Source organism: Microchirus variegatus, assembly GCF_963457635.1.
Source record: "Microchirus variegatus genome assembly, chromosome: 12".
NCBI lineage: Eukaryota > Metazoa > Chordata > Actinopteri > Pleuronectiformes > Soleidae > Microchirus > Microchirus variegatus.
The window spans coordinates 27,383,017-27,404,661 of record NC_139813.1 but is presented as its reverse complement, the minus strand read 5'-3'; the positions used below and the strand labels follow the sequence as shown (position 1 = coordinate 27,404,661).

General features: G+C 41.3%; 1 protein-coding gene across 1 annotated transcript; it reads right to left on the bottom strand.

The window, feature by feature from the left end:
- Nucleotides 1-987: 987 nt before the first annotated feature.
- LOC310935028 (sorting nexin-14-like) lies at nt 988-19,872 on the bottom strand. Its single transcript, XM_083898853.1, has 27 exons — nt 19,397-19,872; nt 18,727-18,847; nt 18,499-18,575; nt 18,331-18,409; nt 18,182-18,225; nt 17,145-17,232; nt 16,952-17,036; nt 16,717-16,873; nt 16,544-16,619; nt 14,606-14,650; nt 14,432-14,512; nt 13,574-13,688; nt 13,294-13,449; nt 13,073-13,197; nt 9,086-9,144; nt 8,841-8,973; nt 7,176-7,362; nt 6,985-7,071; nt 6,791-6,891; nt 6,597-6,708; nt 6,050-6,090; nt 5,185-5,304; nt 2,678-2,798; nt 2,405-2,569; nt 1,403-1,498; nt 1,179-1,327; nt 988-1,095 (listed from the first exon to the last, which is right to left on the bottom strand). Exons 1-27 carry the CDS (start codon nt 19,516-19,518, stop codon nt 1,069-1,071), a joined length of 2,769 nt encoding a protein of 922 aa, XP_083754979.1. The 5' UTR covers nt 19,519-19,872; the 3' UTR covers nt 988-1,068.
- Nucleotides 19,873-21,645: the final 1,773 nt, after the last annotated feature.

The following is a 21,645-nucleotide window of genomic DNA, read 5'->3' as shown; positions in this document are numbered from 1 at the left end:
TTTAATATGACTTTTTTCTCATAGTTTTACGACTTTTTTCTCATAATTTTACAACTTTATTATTACGACATTTCTCATATTTTTCCGACTTTTTTCTCATACTTTTACTACTTTAATATTACGACTTTTTTCTCATAGTTTCATGACTTTAATATTACGACTTTTTTCTCATAGTTTTACGACTTTAATATTACGACTTTTCTCATCATTTTCCGACTTTTTTCTCATACTTTTACTACTTTAATATTACAACTTTTTCTCATAGTTTCATGACTTTATTATTACGACTTTTTTCTCATCATTTTACGACTTTAATATTACAACTTTTTTCTCATAGTTTTTATGACTTTTTTTCTCATGTTATGACTTTAATATTACGACTTAAATCAATGAGAAAAAAGTCTTAAACTTTTTTCTCATTTACTTTAATATTTCAACTTTTTTCCTCATAATTTTACAACTTTATTCTCATACTTTTTTTGACTAATATTACGACTTTTCTCTTAATTTTACAACTTTATTCTTGTAATTTTACAACTCTACTATTACAAATATTACGACTTTATTCTATAAATTATGTTACGTACTCTTGGTCTTAATTGCGGTCTCTAAAAGTCCTGATACTCTGGTCTCAGTCTGTGTCCACACTGATCTTGGTTTAGGACTCAAAGAACTGGTTCTTGTTCTCTCTGGTCTCGGTGTCGACTCATTCTTGGCCGATTCTCAGTCTGCGTCAGTCGCTGTTTCCTTGACGACCACTTGTTGGCGCCGTGCTCAGTGGTTTTGTCCTGTGGCTGCTCGCTCAGTGTTAACCGTCTGCTCACTGACTGTTTCCCTGAACGCATCACCACACACACACACAGTCACACACTCTGTCTGTGCGTCAGTGAACGCACCGCGATCACAGAAAAGCGTAAAACGTTGATTTCAGACGCGTTTGATTTTAAAAATGAAGACAAAAAAAACCTTTTCCTTCAATAAATATGTTTTTATTTCTTTGTGTGTGAACACAGAGGAAAGTGGAGATTTTATTGCACGTTTGTCAGGATGTGGTTTGTGGCGCTGAGGTCACATGACGGTCGATTCCATCACTTCCTGTTGAATCAAACACCTGCTCAGAGTCCACTTCTCTTTTTTTTAACGTTTGTCAAACTTTAAAAAAAAAAACACACACTCACCTCGCCGAGTTCGGGGAAAAGCTCGCGGACGGCGACGTCGAGCAGGACGTACGTCATCTGTTTGTTGAGCAGCGGCTGCTGAAAACCGTCAAACAGAAGTCGGATTCCTTCGTATTTCGCCTCCTCGCCGATCCATTTTTCTACAAAGTCTGAAAACAAACAGACGGTTGTTTTCCTCCGTTTGTCTCTGTATGAACACAAGGTGGCGCCGTCTTCACACTCACCGGGTAAATATCTCATCATCTCGTCAAACGCCTTCTTGGCTCTGGCCTTTTTGTCGTCGTCGCGTCGCTGCTCGCTGTTTTCGCAGAAGACGGCGTCTGAGGGGGGAAACGGCGCCATTTAATCCCAGGGACCCTGAACGCATCATTTCATCACAGCGACCCTGAACGCACCATCCCTTCACAGCGACCTTGAACGCATCATCCCATCCCAGAGACAGCTGAACGCATCATGCCTTCACAGTGACCATGAACGCACCATTCCTTCACGGCGACCCTGAACGCTTCATCCCTTCACAGGGACCCTGAACGCACCATCCCTTCACAGCAACCCTGAACGCACTATCCCTTCATAGTGACCCTGAACGCACCATCCCATCCCAGCGACCCTGAATGCACCATTCCATAACGGTGACCCTGAATGCATCATCCCATCCGAGCGACCCTGAACGCATCGTCCCTTCACAGCGACCCTGAACGCACCATCCCTTCACAGCGACCCTGAATTCATTAGTGACCCTGAACGCATCATCCCTTCACAGCGACCTTGAACGCAACATCCCATTCCAGTGACCCTGAATGCATCATCTCTTCACAGCGACCCTGAATTCATTAGTGACCCTGAACGCATCATCCCTTCACAGCGACCTTGAACGCAACATCCCTTCACAGCAACCTTGAACGCACCATCCCATTCCAGTGACCCTGAATGCATCATCTCTTCACAGCGACCCTGAACGCATCAGTGACCCTGAACGCTCCATCCCATCATGGTGTGACCCTGAACGTATCATCCCTTCACATCAACCCTGAACGCTAGCTGTTCTGCTACTGTTAGCTGTCATGTTAGCGTTAGCTGTTCTGCTACTGTTAGCTGTCCTGCTAGCGTCTGACGTCATGCCTGTCATCGTTCAGCGGTGTGAGCATTAGGAGCATGAATAATTCATGCGTTCACCTCCGAGTTGCGTGATGAGCGTCGGGAACATGAATAATTCACGCGTTCACCTCTGAGTTGCGTGATGAGCGACACCAGTCGATGCTCCTGAAGAAGCTGCTCCAGCTTCATCTGCATGTTCTGGTCCATGAACGCCTCAAACGTGTGTTTGAAGAGGATCCTCCCCGCGGCGAGGAAGTGGTGCAGTCCGTCCGACACGTGGAACACCAGCCGACCTGCAGGGGTCAAAGGTCAGGACGCGTCAGTTGTACGAACGTTTGATTAAAGTTACATTTAACTAAGTTCCAGGTGACGGAGTTCGCGGTTCGATCGCAGTCACTTACCGACGTACATCGCGTAGTCGTACATTCCGTGGACCCGCGGGTCCGGCGAGGCGTCGCGGTCGCCGCTCCGCTCTGAAACCTGCGACGGGTTTACGTTGTTTTTGTAGAGGTCGTTGGAGAGCTGAAATAAAAAAAATAAAATAAAATAAAAAAAACGTAGAATCAGTCGCGAAGTTAGCGAAAAAAAAAAAAATGCAACAACTCCCTGTGCTTTTTTGGAGGAAGGGGCGGGGCTTATGTTACATTTTGTCAAAAGTGAAACTCTACGTTAACTTTAACGTCAGAATGATCCCGACGAAAATAACTGGAATTCGTTATATTGCGATAATTGTAGGAAGGAATGGGACACAGGGGCTGCTGGTCTACTGCTGCCTCGTGTGGTCACTTTGTGTCACTGATTTGAGTCTAAATTAAGATTTTTAAAAGCCGAATTCACTAAAATCAGTCATCAACCATTCCTTCACGGCGACCCTGAACGCACCATCCTTTCACGGCGACCCTGAACGCACCATCCCTTCACAGCGACCCTGAACGCATCATCCCTTCACGGCGACCCTGAACGCATCGTCCTTTCACGGCAACCCTGAACGCATCGTCCCTTCACGGCGACCCTGAATGCATCGTCCCTTCACAGCGACCCTTAACGCATCCTCCCTTCACAGCGACCCTGAACACACCATCCCTTCACGGCGACCCTGAACGCACCATCCCTTCACGGCGAACCTGAACGCACCATCCTTTCATGGCGACCCTGAACACATCATCCCTTCACAGCGACCCTGAACGCACCATCCCTTCACGGCGACCCTGAACACACCATCCCTTCACGGCGACCCTAAACGCACCATCCTTTCACGGCGACCCTGAACGCACCATCCCTTCACGGCGACCCTAAACGCACCATCCTTTCACGGCGACCCTGAACGCACCATCCCTTCACAGCGACCCTAAACGCACCATCCTTTCACGGCGACCCTAAACGCACCATCCTTTCACGGCGACCCTGAACGCACCGTCCTTTCACGGCGACCATGAACGCATCGTCCCTTCACAGCGACCCTGAACGCACCATTCCTTCACAGCGACCCTGAACGCACCATCCCTTCACAGCGACCCTGAACGCATCATCCCTTCACAGCGACCCTGAACGCACCATCCCTTCACGGCGACCCTTGAACGCATCATCTCTTCACAGCGACCCTGAACTTATCAGTGACCCTGAACACATCATCTCTTCACAGTGACCCTGAACGCATCATCCCATCTGATGTTGTGAAGTTGGCCAAAAAAAAAATGTGCAACAACTTCCTGTGCTTTTTTTGGAGGAAGGGGCGGGGCTTATGTTACATTTTGCCAAAAGTGAAACTCTACGTTAACTTTAACGTCGCAATGATCCCGACGAAAATAACTGGAATTTGTGATATTTGCGATAATTGTACAAAAAAAACTCTGTTTTCACTTAAAATAAATAAATAAGAACCTTTAATTTGAAATCAGCTCCCCCTTGTGGCACTTTAAGATAATGATTATAATCCTCCTCCACAGTGTTGTGTGTTTACATGAAGATAATCCCGTTAATCCCCCGCATTTCACTTGATTTACTGTTTAAAGTGACGATAAAAGTGATGTTTGTCGTCCAAACACTGAAGCCACAGTGAAAACAGACACGCCCGAGGTATTTTTAATACCCGGGCGTGTCTGTTTTCACTGTGTCTGACCCCAAACCCCTTATTTATCCTCACGTTACCACGGCGACAGAGTTTCACTATAAATACAGACGGAACACGAGGAAACTCCTCTCACTGCTCACATTTGACTTCTTAAAAACAGCCGAGAGGAATAAAATCAATGTGACACAAACCTTGTGTTTCACAGACGACTCCCTCACCAAAGTCACTCACTCTCCCTCACCAAAGTCACTCACTCTCCCACACCAAAGTCACTCACTCTCCCACACCAAAGTCACTCACTCTCCCACACCAAAGTCACTCACTCTCCCTCACCAAAGTCACTCACTCTCCCACACCAAAGTCCCTCACTCTCCCACACCAAAGGCCTCCATCACGAACTTACAATGACTGATTTTAGTGAATTCGGCTTTTGAAATATTTACTTTAGACTTAACAAAGTGACCACACGAGGCAGCAGAGGACCAGCAGCTCCTGTGTCCCTGTGAGCTAAAATCACTGGTTTTCTCTATGGACTTTGGTGTGGGAGAGTGAGTGACTTTGGTGTGGGAGAGTGAGTGAACAAAGGATTTTTAACACTGAAGTTTGTAAACCACTCAGAGTGTGTGTGTGTGTGTGTGTGTGGACTCAAACAAACAAAAGCTTGCAGCTGCTGCCACCTTGTGGTAAATATTTTTAGTACAATAATGAACCGTCAGTTGAAAGTGTTCAGTTTTTATATCATGTTCATCCTGAGTGTGTTGTTGTTGCCGTTTTTTTTGTTGTTGTGTTGTTTTTGTTTGTGTAGTTGTTGTTGTTGTTGTGTAGTTGTTGTTGTACCTTCTTGTCGTTCTCTGCTGTCGGGCTCAGGATGATCAGTTCTGGGCGACTGGGTTTAGGTTTGGGCGACTCACAGGAATTAAAGAAGGACTGAAGAAACTGATCCAGGTTCTGTCCTCGCTGCACACACACACACAGTGTTCTTTAATTCAGGTCATGACCATGACCACTCACTCATTCACTCACTCACTCATTCACTCACTTACCCACTCACTCATTCATTCACTCATTCATTCATTCACTCACTCACTCCTCATTCACTCACTTCTCACTAATTCACTCACTTCTCACTCATTCACTCACTTCTCACTCACTCATTCATTCACTCATTCGCTCACTCATTCACTCACTTCTCATTCATTCACTTCTCACTCATTCACTCACTTACCCATTCACTCACTCATTCACTCACTTACCCACTCATTCACTCACTTACCCACTCCTTCATTCATTCACTCACTCATTCACTCACTTCTCACTCATTCACTCACTCATTCACTCACTCACTCATTCACTCACTTCTCACTCATTCACTCACTTCTCACTCATTCACTCACTCATTCATTCACTCACTTCTCACTCATTCATTCACTCACTTCTCACTCATTCACTCACTCACCTATTCACTCACTCATTCACTCACTTACCCACTCATTCATTCACTCCTTCATTCATTCACTCATTCACTCACTTCTCACTCATTCACTCACTTCTCACTCATTCATTCACTCACTCACTCACTTCTCACTCATTCACTCACTCACTCACTTCTCACTCATTCACTCACTTCTCACTCATTCACTCACTTATTCACTTCTCATTCATTCACTCACTCATTCTCTCACTCATTCACTCACTCACTCACCTCTTTGATCAGTTTCCCTGGAACAGACTTAAAAATCTTCCCTGTGAAACAGAATGAATGAATGAATGAATGAATGAATGAAGGAGAGGGTGAACTGGCACAGATTCAGTGTTATTACCACAGACAGAGTGTAGGGGGCAGCAGTGAATCAGTGTATTACCACAGACAGAGTGTAGGGGGCAGCAGTGAATCAGTGTATTACCACAGACAGAGCGTAGGGGGCAGCAGTGAGTCAGTGTATTACCACAGACAGAGCGTAGGGGGCAGCAGTGAGTCAGTGTATTACCACAGACAGAGCGTAGGGGGCAGCAGTGAGTCAGTGTATTACCACAGACAGAGCGTAGGGGGCAGCAGTGAGTCAGTGTATTACCACAGACAGAGCGTAGGGGGCAGCAGTGAGTCAGTGTATTACCACAGACAGAGCGTAGGGGGCAGCAGTGAGTCAGTGTATTACCACAGACAGAGCGTAGGGGGCAGCAGTGAGTCAGTGTATTACCACAGACAGAGTGTAGGGGGCAGCAGTGAGTCAGTGTCAGGGTGGACTCACCCAGGTTGACGTCAGGTAACATCCTGTCCAGAAACTGTGACTCCATACTGTGAGGAGACAGGAAGTCTGCTAACAGCTGACTGTTGCTGAGCTCTGGATACTGAAGGAGTCTCTGCAGAGGGACACGTTGTTAAGGATTAACACATAACCTGGATTACACAGATTATAATCTCATAATAATCCCGTGGATTTACCTGCAGATATTCCTCAAACTCCTCCCTCTTTGAAGCCAGAAATTCAAAATTCTTCGGTCCGATGATGCGTTTGGACGGAAGCTGAGCGTCTGCGAATGTGCCTGAAACAAACGATACACCGAGTCACCACCAGGGGGCGACGCTGCTCGTCGTGTGTGTGTGTGTGTGTGTTCCTCAGACCGTGGAAAGTTTACCGTGGAACTCTGTGAGTTTGGACTCGAGGACGTAGAACTCCAGGTATCTCCTGTAGACGAGCCAGCGCTCCGTCTCGTGACCGACGGCTGAGAGACGGAAAAAAAAAAAATGAACGTCAAGTTTACGATGGCGAGAACCTGGTGGCGGCCGCCAAGTCTCCGCCCCCTCGCTCGCCCCCTCACTCGCTCACCGTCCCTCCTGTCCTTGCGTTCCACGTCGATGCAGAAGACGGGAACTTTCTCCTTCTTGGCCTCGTCGTCGCAGGACTCGATGTACGGGATGGCGATGGTCCACGCCGACAGGTTCCTCGCGGTTCCTGCGGCGGAGACGAGCTCGGCCGGACAATCGTCCTCCAACACCACGGTCGCCTCCTCCACCTGCAGCCGACCAATCACACGCAGGCGCTGTTAAAGGGTCTTTATCTTCACCGTTAGAACAGGAAGCTGACGTTTGTAAACCACTCACTCTCCCACACCAAAGCCCATAGAGAAAATCAGTGATTTTCGCTCACAGGGACACAGGAGCTGCTGGTCGACTGCTGCCTCGTGTGGTCACTTTGTGTCACTGAGGGAAGTCTGAGCGAAGCCGAATTGTCAAAATAAGACATTTGAACTTAGTGATGGAGGCAGAAGTGGATCAACAACTCCTGTGTGCTGTGATGTTAAAATCACTGATTTTCTCTATGGGCTTTGGTGTGGGAGAGTGAGTGGTTTACAAACTTAGTAGTAGCAATAAAGACGTGAACATGTGATGTTGTAGACTTAAACTGACGTGGATTTTAAAATGATGAGGAAAAGTAAGGGTTAGGGTTAGTAATATTAGAGTTGTAAAATTACAAGAATAAAGTCGCAAAATTACAAGAATAAAGTCGTACAAAATTACAAGAATAAAGTCGCAAAATTACAAGAATAAAGTCGCTAAATTACAAGAATAAAGTCGCTAAATTACAGGAATAAAGTCGCAAAATTCCAAGAATAAAGTCGCAAAATTACAAGAATAAAGTCGCTAAATTACAGGAATAAAGTCGCAAAATTACAAGAATAAAGTCGCAAAATTACAAGAATAAAGTCGTAAAAATTACAAGAATAAAGTCGCAAAATTACAAGAATAAAGTCGTAAAAACTACAAGAATAAAGTCGCTAAATTACAAGAATAAAGTCGCAAAATTACAGGAATAAAGTCGCAAAATTACAAGAATAAAGTCGCAAAATTACAAGAATAAAGTTGCTAAATTACAGGAATAAAGTCGCAAAATTACAAGAATAAAGTCGCAAAATTACAAGAATAAAGTAGTAAAAATTACAAGAATAGTCGCAAAATTACAAGAATCAAGTCGTAAAAATTACAAGAATAAAGTCGCAAAATTACAAGAATAAAGTCGTAAAATTGCAAGAATGGTTGTAAAATTATGAGGAAAAAAAGTTGTAAAATTACGAGAAAAGTCGTAATATTAGTCATAAAATTAAAAGAAAAGAAGTCGTTAAATTGGGAGAAAAAAGTCGTAAAACTATGAGAAAAAAGTCGTAATATTAAAGTCATAAAATAATGCGAAAAAAATCGTAATACTAAAGTTGTAAAATTATGCGAAAAAAGTCGTAATATTAAAGTCGTAAAACTATGCGAAAAAAGTCATAATATTAAAGTCGTAAAACTATGCGTAAAAAAGTCGTAAAATGATGAGTGAGTGGTTTACAAACGTGAACACGTTCTTAAAGATGTCGTAGACTTAAACTGACGTAGATTTTATGACACAGCTCTTTTTTTGAGTGCAGAGTGAAGGCCTGCGACTCATCGATAATTAACAATCCATAATTACGCAAGCTAACTGGAGCAGATCAGTGAATGCGATTCTCACCACGTCGTCGTCAAAGTCCATCATGGCACTAGGGGGCAGCATTGCGCCCTCCATGGTGGTGCTCCTGAACACGCCTTTGATTTTGCTGCCGATTCTGCTGATGCCAAATGTCTCTCCTCGTTTTAACGTGTTTCTGGAAAAATGCGGTAAAACGACAATCTGTCGTATCGTAAACTGTCAAAAATGTTTATTTTGTTACAAAAAACAACAGGAAACAGAAAAACAAACAATAAAATAACTCAAACCTGTTGGATTTGGAGTTCCTGGTCAGAGTCTCCGCCCCTCTCAGCAGGTGCCTGAAGTACTACACACACACACACACACATACACAGTGTCAGTGAACGCATCACAACACACTCATAGTTAGTCATAGTGAGCACTGTGAGCGCCCCCTGCTGCTGAAAACCAGTCACAGATGGACTTTTCCAACAGTTTGTAAACCACTCACTCTCCCACACCAAAGTCCATAGAGTAAACCAGTGATTTTAACATCACAGCACACAGGAGTTCACAGGAGTTGTTGATCCACTGCTGCCTCCATCACTAACTTACAATGACTGATTTTAGTGAATTCAGCTTTTGAAAATCTTCATTTAGATTTATTTCAGTGACACAAAGTGACCACACGAGGCAGCAGTAGACCAGCAGCTCCTGTGTCCCTGTGAGCTAAAATCACCGGTTTTCTCTATGGAGTTTGGTGTTGGAGAGTGAGTGGTTTATAAACTTCAGTTTCCTGTTGGAAAATTCAAAAAGTATTGAAATGTGTGTGTGTGTTCTTGTACTTGCGGCATACTGAGGACCAGTGAGGGTTTTTAACCAACAAAGTGAGGTAATTTTTACGGAGTGAGGACATTTTGGCCGGTCCTCACTTTGTTTTCATTGATATCACTTCCTTAGGTTGATATAACATGCTGTAAAAAATTTGGACGACCGTATAGTATGACGTTTTTGTAATATTTTAGACGAAAAATTTTTGGTCAATTTTTTTTTTACAATTTTGGTCGACACAGTAGTATGGCGTTTTTGACAAATTTGGACCAAAAATTTTGGGTAATTTTTTTTTTCAAATTTTGGATGACAGTATAGTATGACGTTTTTGTCAAATTTTAGACGAAACATTTTTGGTAATTTTTTTTTTTACAATTTTGGTCGACATAGTATAGTATGGCGTTTTTGACAAATTTGGACCAAAAATTTTGGGTAATTTTTTTTTTTAATTTTGGACGAAAAAAGTATAGTATGACATTTTTGTCAAATTTTAGACAAAAAATTTTGGGTAATTTTTTTTTCAGATTTTGGACGAAAAAAGTATAGTATGACATTTTTGTCAAATTTTAGATGAAAAATTTTTGGGTAATTTTTTTTTACAATTTTGGTCGACAGTATAATATGGCGTTTTTGACAAATTTGGACCAAACATTTTTGGTAATTTTTTTTTTTACAATTTTGGTCGACATAGTATAGTATGGCGTTTTTGACAAATTTGGACCAAAAATTTTGGGTAATTTTTTTTTTTAATTTTGGACGAAAAAAGTATAGTATGACATTTTTGTCAAATTTTAGACAAAAAATTTTGGGTAATTTTTTTTTCAGATTTTGGACGAAAAAAGTATAGTATGACATTTTTGTCAAATTTTAGATGAAAAATTTTTGGTCAATTTTTTTTTACAATTTTGGTCGACAGTATAATATGGCGTTTTTGACAAATTTGGACCAAACATTTTGGGTACTTTTTTTTTCAAATTCTGGACGACAGTATAGGTTGACGTTTTAGTCAAATTTGAGACGAAATTTATTTTGTCAATTTTTTTTTACAATTTTGGTCGACATAGTATAGTATGGCGTTTTTGACAAATTTGGACCAAAAAATTTGTGTAATTTTTTTTTTCAAATTTTGGACGACAGTATAGTATGACATTTTTGTCAAATTTTAGATGAAAAATTTTTGGTCAATTTTTTTTTACAATTTTGGTCGACAGTATAATATGGCGTTTTTGACAAATTTGGACCAAACATTTTGGGTACTTTTTTTTTCAAATTCTGGACGACAGTATAGGTTGACGTTTTAGTCAAATTTGAGACAAAATTTATTTTGTCAATTTTTTTTTACAATTTTGGTCGACATAGTATAGTATGGCGTTTTTGACAAATTTGGACCAAAAATTTTGGGTAATTTTTTTTTCAGATTTTGGACGAAAAAAGTATAGTATGACATTTTTGTCAAATTTTAGATGAAAAATTTTTGGTCAATTTTTTTTACAATTTTGGTCGACAGTATAATATGGCGTTTTTGACAAATTTGGACCAAACATTTTGGGTACTTTTTTTTTCAAATTCTGGACGACAGTATAGGTTGACGTTTTAGTCAAATTTGAGACAAAATTTATTTTGTCAATTTTTTTTTACAATTTTGGTCGACATAGTATAGTATGGCGTTTTTGACAAATTTGGACCAAAAATTTTGGGTAATTTTTTTTTCAGATTTTGGACGAAAAAAGTATAGTATGACATTTTTGTCAAATTTTAGATGAAAAATTTTTGGTCAATTTTTTTTTACAATTTTGGTCGACAGTATAATATGGCGTTTTTGACAAATTTGGACCAAACATTTTGGGTACTTTTTTTTTCAAATTCTGGACGACAGTATAGGTTGACGTTTTAGTCAAATTTGAGACGAAATTTATTTTGTCAATTTTTTTTTACAATTTTGGTCGACATAGTATAGTATGGCGTTTTTGACAAATTTGGACCAAAAATTTTGGGTAATTTTTTTTTCAGATTTTGGACGAAAAAAGTATAGTATGACATTTTTGTCAAATTTTAGATGAAAAATTTTTGGTCAATTTTTTTTTACAATTTTGGTCGACAGTATAATATGGCGTTTTTGACAAATTTGGACCAAAAATTTTGGGTAATTTTTTTTTCAGATTTTGGACGAAAAAAGTATAGTATGACATTTTTGTCAAATTTTAGATGAAAAATTTTTGGTCAATTTTTTTTTACAATTTTGGTCGACAGTATAATATGGCGTTTTTGACAAATTTGGACCAAACATTTTGGGTACTTTTTTTTTCAAATTCTGGACGACAGTATAGGTTGACGTTTTAGTCAAATTTGAGACAAAATTTATTTTGTCAATTTTTTTTTACAATTTTGGTCGACATAGTATAGTATGGCGTTTTTGACAAATTTGGACCAAAAATTTTGGGTAATTTTTTTTTCAGATTTTGGACGAAAAAAGTATAGTATGACATTTTTGTCAAATTTTAGATGAAAAATTTTTGGTCAATTTTTTTTTACAATTTTGGTCGACAGTATAATATGGCGTTTTTGACAAATTTGGACCAAACATTTTGGGTACTTTTTTTTTCAAATTCTGGACGACAGTATAGGTTGACGTTTTAGTCAAATTTGAGACGAAATTTATTTTGTCAATTTTTTTTTACAATTTTGGTCGACATAGTATAGTATGGCGTTTTTGACAAATTTGGACCAAAAATTTTGGGTAATTTTTTTTTCAGATTTTGGACGAAAAAAGTATAGTATGACATTTTTGTCAAATTTTAGATGAAAAATTTTTGGTCAATTTTTTTTTACAATTTTGGTCGACAGTATAATATGGCGTTTTTGACAAATTTGGACCAAAAATTTTGGGTAATTTTTTTTTCAGATTTTGGACGAAAAAAGTATAGTATGACATTTTTGTCAAATTTTAGATGAAAAATTTTTGGTCAATTTTTTTTTACAATTTTGGTCGACAGTATATGGCGTTTTTGACAAATTTGGACCAAACATTTTGGGTACTTTTTTTTTCAAATTCTGGACGACAGTATAGGTTGACGTTTTAGTCAAATTTGAGACGAAATTTATTTTGTCAATTTTTTTTTACAATTTTGGTCGACATAGTATAGTATGGCGTTTTTGACAAATTTGGACCAAAAAATTTGTGTAATTTTTTTTTTCAAATTTTGGACGACAGTATAGTATGATGTTTTTTGTCAAATTTTGGACCAAAAAAAAAAAAAAAAAAAAAAGTTTTACAGTCCTATTTGCTCTGGGGCTCCACCTGCAGACATTTTATGGTACTGCAAGCAGTAGTTCTTTGTAGATGTCATTCATGAAGCAGATATTTGTAATTGTGTTGATTCATAAAGTGGAAATGCTGGTCCTCACTTTGTCAGCAAGTACAAGAATGTGTGTGTGTGTGTGTGTGTGTGTGTGTTGACTGGTACTTCGTCGCTGTGACAGAACATAGGAGTGAAGACTCTCTCCAGCAGAGACAGGACGTGTTCGTACGCCTCGAACAGGCAGCGCATGGTCTGCAGTTTGACCACGCCCCCGTACGGACCTGCAGCGACTGAGAGGGAGGAGGAAGTGACACGAGACGCCGTCGTTACCAGGACGCCGCTCAACGGAAACGCCAACAACAACCGACGGGGCGGTGAGTTCTTACTGTTCCTGATCTCCTCCACGATGAACGGGTCAAAGCTGATCTTGTCCACGCTCTCGTCCAGACAGTACGTCTCGTAGATGTGAACAACCTCGCCGTGCAGACGCCGCAGCTCAGAGTCGCTCAGCTCCGGGACCAGGATCTTATCGTTAAACTCCTCTGAAAAAGGTACAAAAACAAACGTTACTGCGACGTTTAGACGAAACGATCGGTCTGAAGAGAGCCCTTTAACTGTTGTTGTTGATGTTGTTGTCGTTGTTGTGTTGTTGTCGTCGTCTCTTACCGACAGCGAGGCAGAACTGCAGCACATGAACGGCTCCTTCCTGCTTCAGGAAGTTCATGAACCTGAACAGAAGATCCTGCTGATCCCTGATCTGCTTCAGGTCCAGCTGTAGAACCTGAACATGGACATGGACACACACACACTGCTGGTTATTACACACACACACACACACACTGGTTATTACACACACACACACACACACACTCTCACACACACATACACTCACACACACACACACACACACACACACGCTGGTTATTACACACGCACAGCTGGTTATTACACACACACACACACACACACACTGCTGGTTATTACACACACACATGTACACACTCACACTCACACACACTCTCACACACACTCACATACACTCACACGAAGACACACACAGAGAGAGACACACACACGCACTCAAACACACACACACACAGACACACACCCTCACAAACACACACTCACAAGCACACACTCACACACAGAAACACAAACACTCACTCACACACACACTCACACACACGCACGCACGCACACACTCACACACAGAAACACACACCCTCACAAACACTCACACACACACACGCACGCACACACTCACACACACACTCACACACTCACACACAGAAACACACACTCACTCACACACACGCACGCACGCACGCACACACTCACACACAGAAACACACACACTCATTCACTCACTCACTCACTCACTCACTCTCACTCACACACACACAGAGACACACACACACACACACAGAGACTCACTCACACACTCACACAAACACACACACACACACAGAGACTCACTCACACACTCACTCACACTCACACTCACACACACACACACACACTCACTGAGGACTTCTTGTTGCTAACGTCAGCATACTTCTGTAAAAAAGGAACCAGATCAGACGGAGAATCTGAAGCTTCTTCTGGCTGAAAAACACACAGATGATATTTATTTAAATGAGCGACTCTTTATTCACTCTTTATTTAAATCATAATCATAATTATTATTTTTTTTTTTACCGGAGAGTCGTCGACAAATATGAGCAGCATGAGATTCACAGTGTCCTGAAAAACACAAGAATATCACAGTGATAAAAACACAACGTAACTTAACTGATTCTCTCTCGTGACGTTTCTGCGATAATCTTTCTTAAACGTTACAATCCACATAAAATCATCGTTATCGTCGCAGCAGATGATTCCGTTTCCGAGGGATTAATGACAAAATACGAGCGGCTAGCTTCTCCTGACGCCTTACTGCGTCAGTGAACAAAGGTGTGTTTATGGGACGATAGCGTCACAAACGTCCAATGACGAATCAGGACAGATCAGGACGCCTCAAACGAATCAGGACGAATTAGGACTTCTCTAACGAATCAGGACGAATTAGGACGCCTCTAACGAATCAGGACGAATTAGGACGCCTCAAACGAATCAGGACGAATTAGGACTTCTCTAATGAATCAGGACGAATTAGGACGCTTCAAACGAATCAGGACGAATTAGGACGCCTCTATCGAATCAGGACGAATTAGGACGCCTCAAACGAATCAGGACGAATTAGGACGCCTCTATCGAATCAGGACGAATTAGGACGCCTCAAACGAATCAGGATGAATTAGGACGCCTCTAACAAATCAGGACAAATCAGGACGCCTCAAAAGAATCAGGACGCCTCTAACGAATCAGAACGAATTAGTACGCCTCAAACGAATCAGGACGAATTAGTACGCCTCAAACGAATCAGGACGAATTAGGACGCCTCAAACGAATCAGGACGAATTCGGACGCCTCAAACGAATCAGGACGAATTAGGACTTCTCTAATGAATCAGGACGAATTAGGACGCCTCTAACGAATCAGGACGAATTAGGACGCCTCTATCGAATCAGGACGAATTAGGACGCCTCAAACGAATCAGGACGAATTAGGACTTCTCTAATGAATTAGGACCAATTAGGACGCCTCTAACAAATCAGGACGAATTAGGACGCCTCAAACGAATCAGGACGAATTAGGACTTCTCTAATGAATCAGGACGAATTAGGACGCCTCAAACGAATCAGGAAGAATAAGGACGCCTCAAACGAATCAGGACGAATTAGGACTTCTCTAATGAATCAGGACGAATTAGGACGCCTCTAACGAATCAGGACGAATTAGGACGCCTCAAACGAATCAGGACGAATTAGGACTTCTCTAACAAATCAGGACGAATTAGGACGCCTCAAACGAATCAGGACGAATTAGGACTTCTCTAATGAATCAGGACGAATTAGGACGCCTCAAACGAATCAGGACGAATAAGGACGCCTCAAACGAATCAGGACAAATTAGGACTTCTCTAATGAATTAGGACCAATTAGGACGCCTCAAACAAATCAGGACGAATTAGGACGCCTCTAACAAATCAGGACGAATTAGGACGCCTCAAACGAATCAGGACGAATTAGGACGTTTCAAACGAATCAGGACGAATTAGGACGCCTCTATCGAATCAGGACGAATTAGGACGCCTCTATCGAATCAGGACGAATTAGGACGCCTCAAACGAATCAGGACGAATTAGGACGCCTCTATCGAATCAGGACGAATTAGGACGCTTCAAACGAATCAGGACGAATTAGGACGCCTCTATCGAATCAGGACGAATTAGGACGCCTCAAACGAATCAGGACGGATTAGGACACCTCTAACAAATCAAGACAAATCAGGACGCCTCAAAAGAATCAGGACAAATCAGGACGCCTCTAACGAATCAGGACGAATTAGTACGCCTCTGACGAATTAGGATGCTTCTAGCGAATCACAACAAATCAGGACGCCGCTAACGAATCAGGACGAGTCAGGACGCTTCTAACGAATCAGGACGTCTCCAACGAATCGCAATGAATCAGGACGCCTCTAACGAATCACGGCGAAAACGACGAGCTTCCGATTTATCGCGTTTCTACTCACAGGATCAGCCATGAAGTCCATGGTCGGCAGGAAGACGGATCCGGCCATCACCTCCCGCAGCAGCAGAGCCAGAGACCTGAAACACCAAGAGAAAAAAAAGTTTACGCAACTTCAGAGTCAGACCTGAAGGGGGCGCTGCTGCTGCTGCTGCTGCTGCTGCTGCTAACACTGACCTGCAGTCTGTGGCTTTAGGAGGCATGACGTAAGGAAACAGCAGCTCGGTCAGTTTCCTGAGGTAGAGAAGCTCGTCTTTACGACTGCGCATAGCGACGTGAAGTTCGGCGCCGTACTCCTGCAGCGCCACCTGCTGTAAACTCTCCACGTCGCTCACTGCGGACAAAATCACGTGGTTCACGCACAACGGGACTTCACTTAAATCCCGTCAACGTGACCTTGCGCTGGTTTTACCTTTTCCTCGAGCCTTCGCGATGACTTCAATGTGTTTCATCGCAGCTTTCATGACTTTGTTGGCAAACACGGCGGGGATGTCCACCTGACAGCAAACAAACAAACAAACAAACAAAAAGTTCGGAAAGTTGAGACGTGAGATGAAAACTTCGCAAAGAGCAAAGATCGACAGAAGTCGCGATCCGAGCGTCACCTTCTGAGCTCGACGCACGAGCACGGACGCGAAGAATCGGAACGTGGTCCTCAGTTCGTCCGTGCACGCCTCGTCGTCCGTGATGTCCCTGAAATAAACAGAGAGGAGGACGTAAACAACAACAACAGACAACTGCAAATAAAAAAAACAGAGGACGTAAACAACAACAACAGACGACTGCGAACAAACAAACAGAGGACGTGAACAACAACAACATACGACTGTGAACAAAAACAAACAGAGGAGGACGTAAACGACAACAACAGACGACTGTGAATTAAAACGGAGGACGTAAACAACAACAGGAGGACGTAAACGACAACAAACAGGAGCACATAAACAAAACTGCTAACAAACAAACAAAATGGAAGAGGATGTAAACAACAACAGATGACTGCTAACAAACAAAAAAATAGAAGAGGACGTAAACAACAACAACCGACGACTGTGAATAAAAAAACGGAGGACGTAAACAACAACAAACAGAGGAGGACGTAAACAGCAACAGACTACTGCGAACAAACAAACAGGACGTAGACAACAACGACAATAACAGACGACTGTGAACAAACAAACAAAGGAGGATGTAAACAAAAACAGCAGATGACTGCTAACAAACAAACGGAAGAGGACGCAAACAACAACAACAGACGACTGCTAACAAACAAACAAACAGGAGGACGTAAACAACAACAACAACAACAGACGACTGCTAACAAACAAACAGAGGAGGACGTAAACAACAACAACATTAACAGACGACTGAACAAACAAACAAGAGGACGTAAACAACAACAGATGACTGCTAACAAACAAACAAGAGGACGTAAACAACAACAGATGACTGCTAACAAACAAACAAGAGGACGTAAACAACAACAGATGACTGCTAACAAACAAACAGACAGAGGAGGACGTAAACAACAACAACAGACGGCGGCCAACAAACAAACAAATGGAGGACGTAAACAACAACAACAACAACAGACGGCTGCTAACAAATAAACTAAGTGTGTTCAGACGACAGATCTTCTTACCTGTACCAGGGGTAAACAAAGTTCTCCAGCACTAACTCAAACACCTGCAGGTGGCGACGTGGAGACAGAGGACGCGTTAGAGGACGTCACTTTTCTCCGCTAAAGGTTCATTCTGTGTTTATTTGTTGTTGTTGTTTTTTTGTAATCACCTCTGCGATGGACGCGTCCACTTTGGAATGAACCTTCAGGTCCAACCACGGCTGGTAGTTTTCAAGAAGCAGCGTCGGCCTGGAGACCATTCAACATTAAAGGGATAGTTTTAGATTTATATATATATATATATATATATATATTCATTTTTTAATTATTAGACGTACCGGTGACGTTTACACTTGATCTTCCCACAAACAGCACAGCTGTGACCCAGAGGAAACAGCTCCTGCTGCTGCTGCTGCTGCAGGAGGAGGAGGAGGAGGAGGAGCAACACACCGTCAACAATCACACCACAGAAGAAGAACTCCAGTGTGTGTGTGTGTGTGTGTGTGTGTGTGTGTGTGTGTGTGGGTGTGTGTGGGTGTGTGTGTGTGTGTGTGTGTGACACCTACCCTGTTTCTGGGTTTGATGGTGAACAGGATGTTTGGGAGAAGAGACTCTGGTCCCAGTGAACAGTAGAAGGTGACCACTCCAGCCAGGAAAGACCAGAAGACCATGAGGACATGGATGTACCTGCAGACAGGTGAGGACACACACACACACACACACACACACACGGTTTTCATAACTAACACTAAAATTACCCTAAACCTAACCTTGAAAACCCATCTCATAAGTTATCCTAGCCTCTTGTAGTAATCTTATATATATATAGTCTTTATTCTATCTTAATTTACACTATTAATTTATCTGTTGTTATTACATCTGATGTATTATTTTGCTATGTTACGTATCGATTATAATTAATTTTGAGTAGTATAAGCTATAAATGCTTTATCCCTCCTCCTGCACCTGCTTTTATCTATTGTGTATCGCATTATATATTATGTATTTTTTGTTGTGCAAATAAATAAACAAACAAACAAACAAACAAACCTTAAAACATTTCTTCACCTTAAAATGTAGTCATTTACATTGTGGGGGATTTGATTTTTGTCCCCACAGAGCAGACGAGTCCCCACAATGTGACTGTGTAAACAGTTTTAGGTCCCCACAACATTAGTAACACACACACACACACACACACACACACAGGTGTGTCGTGACGTCACTGAGGCTCACCTGTTGAGCAGCAGAGTCACTGTCGCCATGGTGACGAGCAGGAAGCAGAGCAGCGGGTAGTGACGCACTGCTTCCGTCATCTCCCGCTTCACGTCCCGCAGCGAGCGTAACAGCGCCGCCATGTTGTCACGAGACAGAGCGACACCTCACTGACATGACGTTGTTGTTGTTGTTGTTGCTGCTGCTGTTTGTTGTTGTTTGTTTTTCTTTCACGTGACTCTCCGTGGAGTTTCAGCCTCAAACACGGCTCAATAACCCGGGCTAGGTTTAAGCTAACGGAGCTCGCTGTTGTTGACGTAGCTTCTCTACGTTTAAACTTACGTTCGTGACGTTAAAATAAAAAACAAACAAACAAACAAACAAAAAATGTGTCGCTGTGAAACTAGAACAGCGCGTGCGTTCAATCCTGACGTCATCCGTTCGTTTTGGTTCGTTGAAGTTAGCGCAGATTTAACTTTAGCGTCTCTCTCTCTGTGCGCTGTGTTGTCTGTGAATCAGGTCACTTCCGCACAGGGAGTGTCGGCTAATCCCGGGTTGCCAGGTCCGTTCACGGAAACACGGAGAAAGAGAGAGAAAGAGAGAGAAAAACAACTCTTATTGTTTATGTAAATACAATAAAACCGTGTTATCGTGTTTGAACACCGCGTGACAATAATGAGATTATAAAGCAAACTATACCAGGGTTAATCCGATTAAGTGTTTCAGTGGCTAAGACTTTTGACTCGCTTTTATTTTGAAAGAGACCAGATTAAGGAATGTTTGTTTTCGTGGTCACTTCCGATAATTTGTTATAATCTGGATTCGTTTGTTTGGTTAAAAAAAAAAGGGCAGAAAATGTGATAAAAAAAAACAGGGAAGAAAAAGGATTTATTTAATTTTTTGCAAAAATAAGACACTGCATCACAATCAAACTTTATTGATACACACACACACAGACAAAAAATACATTTATAAATTAAAATAGTAAAGCAAATTAAATCAGTGTTCTAATTTGAGCGGTTTATATTTCACAGATCCATTTTTATTAAAGATAAATTAGATTTTAAATCCCTTGTTATTTTAATTTATGTCATTTAAATGCAGTTCTGGTAGAGTGAAGTAAAATACAAATATATATGTATGTGTGTATATATGTATTCATATATATACGTAAATTGTTTATTTCAAATCTATTTACACGTGGCACTAATCCTCCTCCGTATGTTGCATGTTTAATGCTAATATTCAATTAAATCTGATTATTGTACATAACTGATCTTAAATAGAATTTTATGTTTTTATTTTTTTAAACCACATTTTATGGCGGTAGCTTCGTCGTGATAGACAGAATATTTTAGGTCCCATTAAAAATAAATGGGATTTTCATAAATTATTCCAAAGGGAAACGTGAGGAGAATAAAGTGAGAGATTAAATCCTAAAAAGACGGATTTGTTTGAATAAAAAAAACATTAAAAACAACGTTACATTTGGTTCAAAGTCAATAACTTTATTTATTAAAAATAGTCTGACCTGGGCTCACTGTACAGTATAAAACAATTCATTTACAAGAAACACCTTAGCAAAGAAAAGTCACCTTTAAAAAAGACTTAAAGTCTATACAGGAACAAACAAACAAACAAACAAACATGTGGAACCACGACACACTGATCCACCGCGTCACCTCTCGTCTGATTGATTCCGTCATCGCCTACGTTACCCACAATGCCTTTGGCCGCGACTAAAAGATGTGAGTGCAGTTCAAACATCATTTAAAGGATAAGTCACTGTAACGTCAAAATAAAAGCATAAACATTTGAAACGTTTGTGTTTTGAATTAAAAACATTGGAAAAACAAGGTTTTTAGTAGAGAATAAAAAAGTTTCCTGATTTTATTTAACCTTTTTCTTACGTGTGTTTTTGTAAAAATATGAAATGAAAAAGTACTAAAAGGAAACAATAACAGAGTCAACAACAACAACAACAAGAAGTTGAAACAGTGTTTTTTTTTTTCCTTTTAAACAAACTCGACACAATTTCACTGTAAAAAAAACAATTAGTTTAACGTTAAAAATAAAACCTTTTCTACGTCAGAGCCTCGTTTCCACCACGAGCTCCAGTTCAGTCCAGTCCGGTCCAGTCTAGGCCAGTTCAGTCTAATCCACCCTAATCTGGTCCAGTCTGGCTACACTTAGTCTTGACCACTCCAGTTCAGTTTAGTCCACTTTCCACTTAAGTTCACCACAGTCCAATCTGGTTCAATTCATTCCAA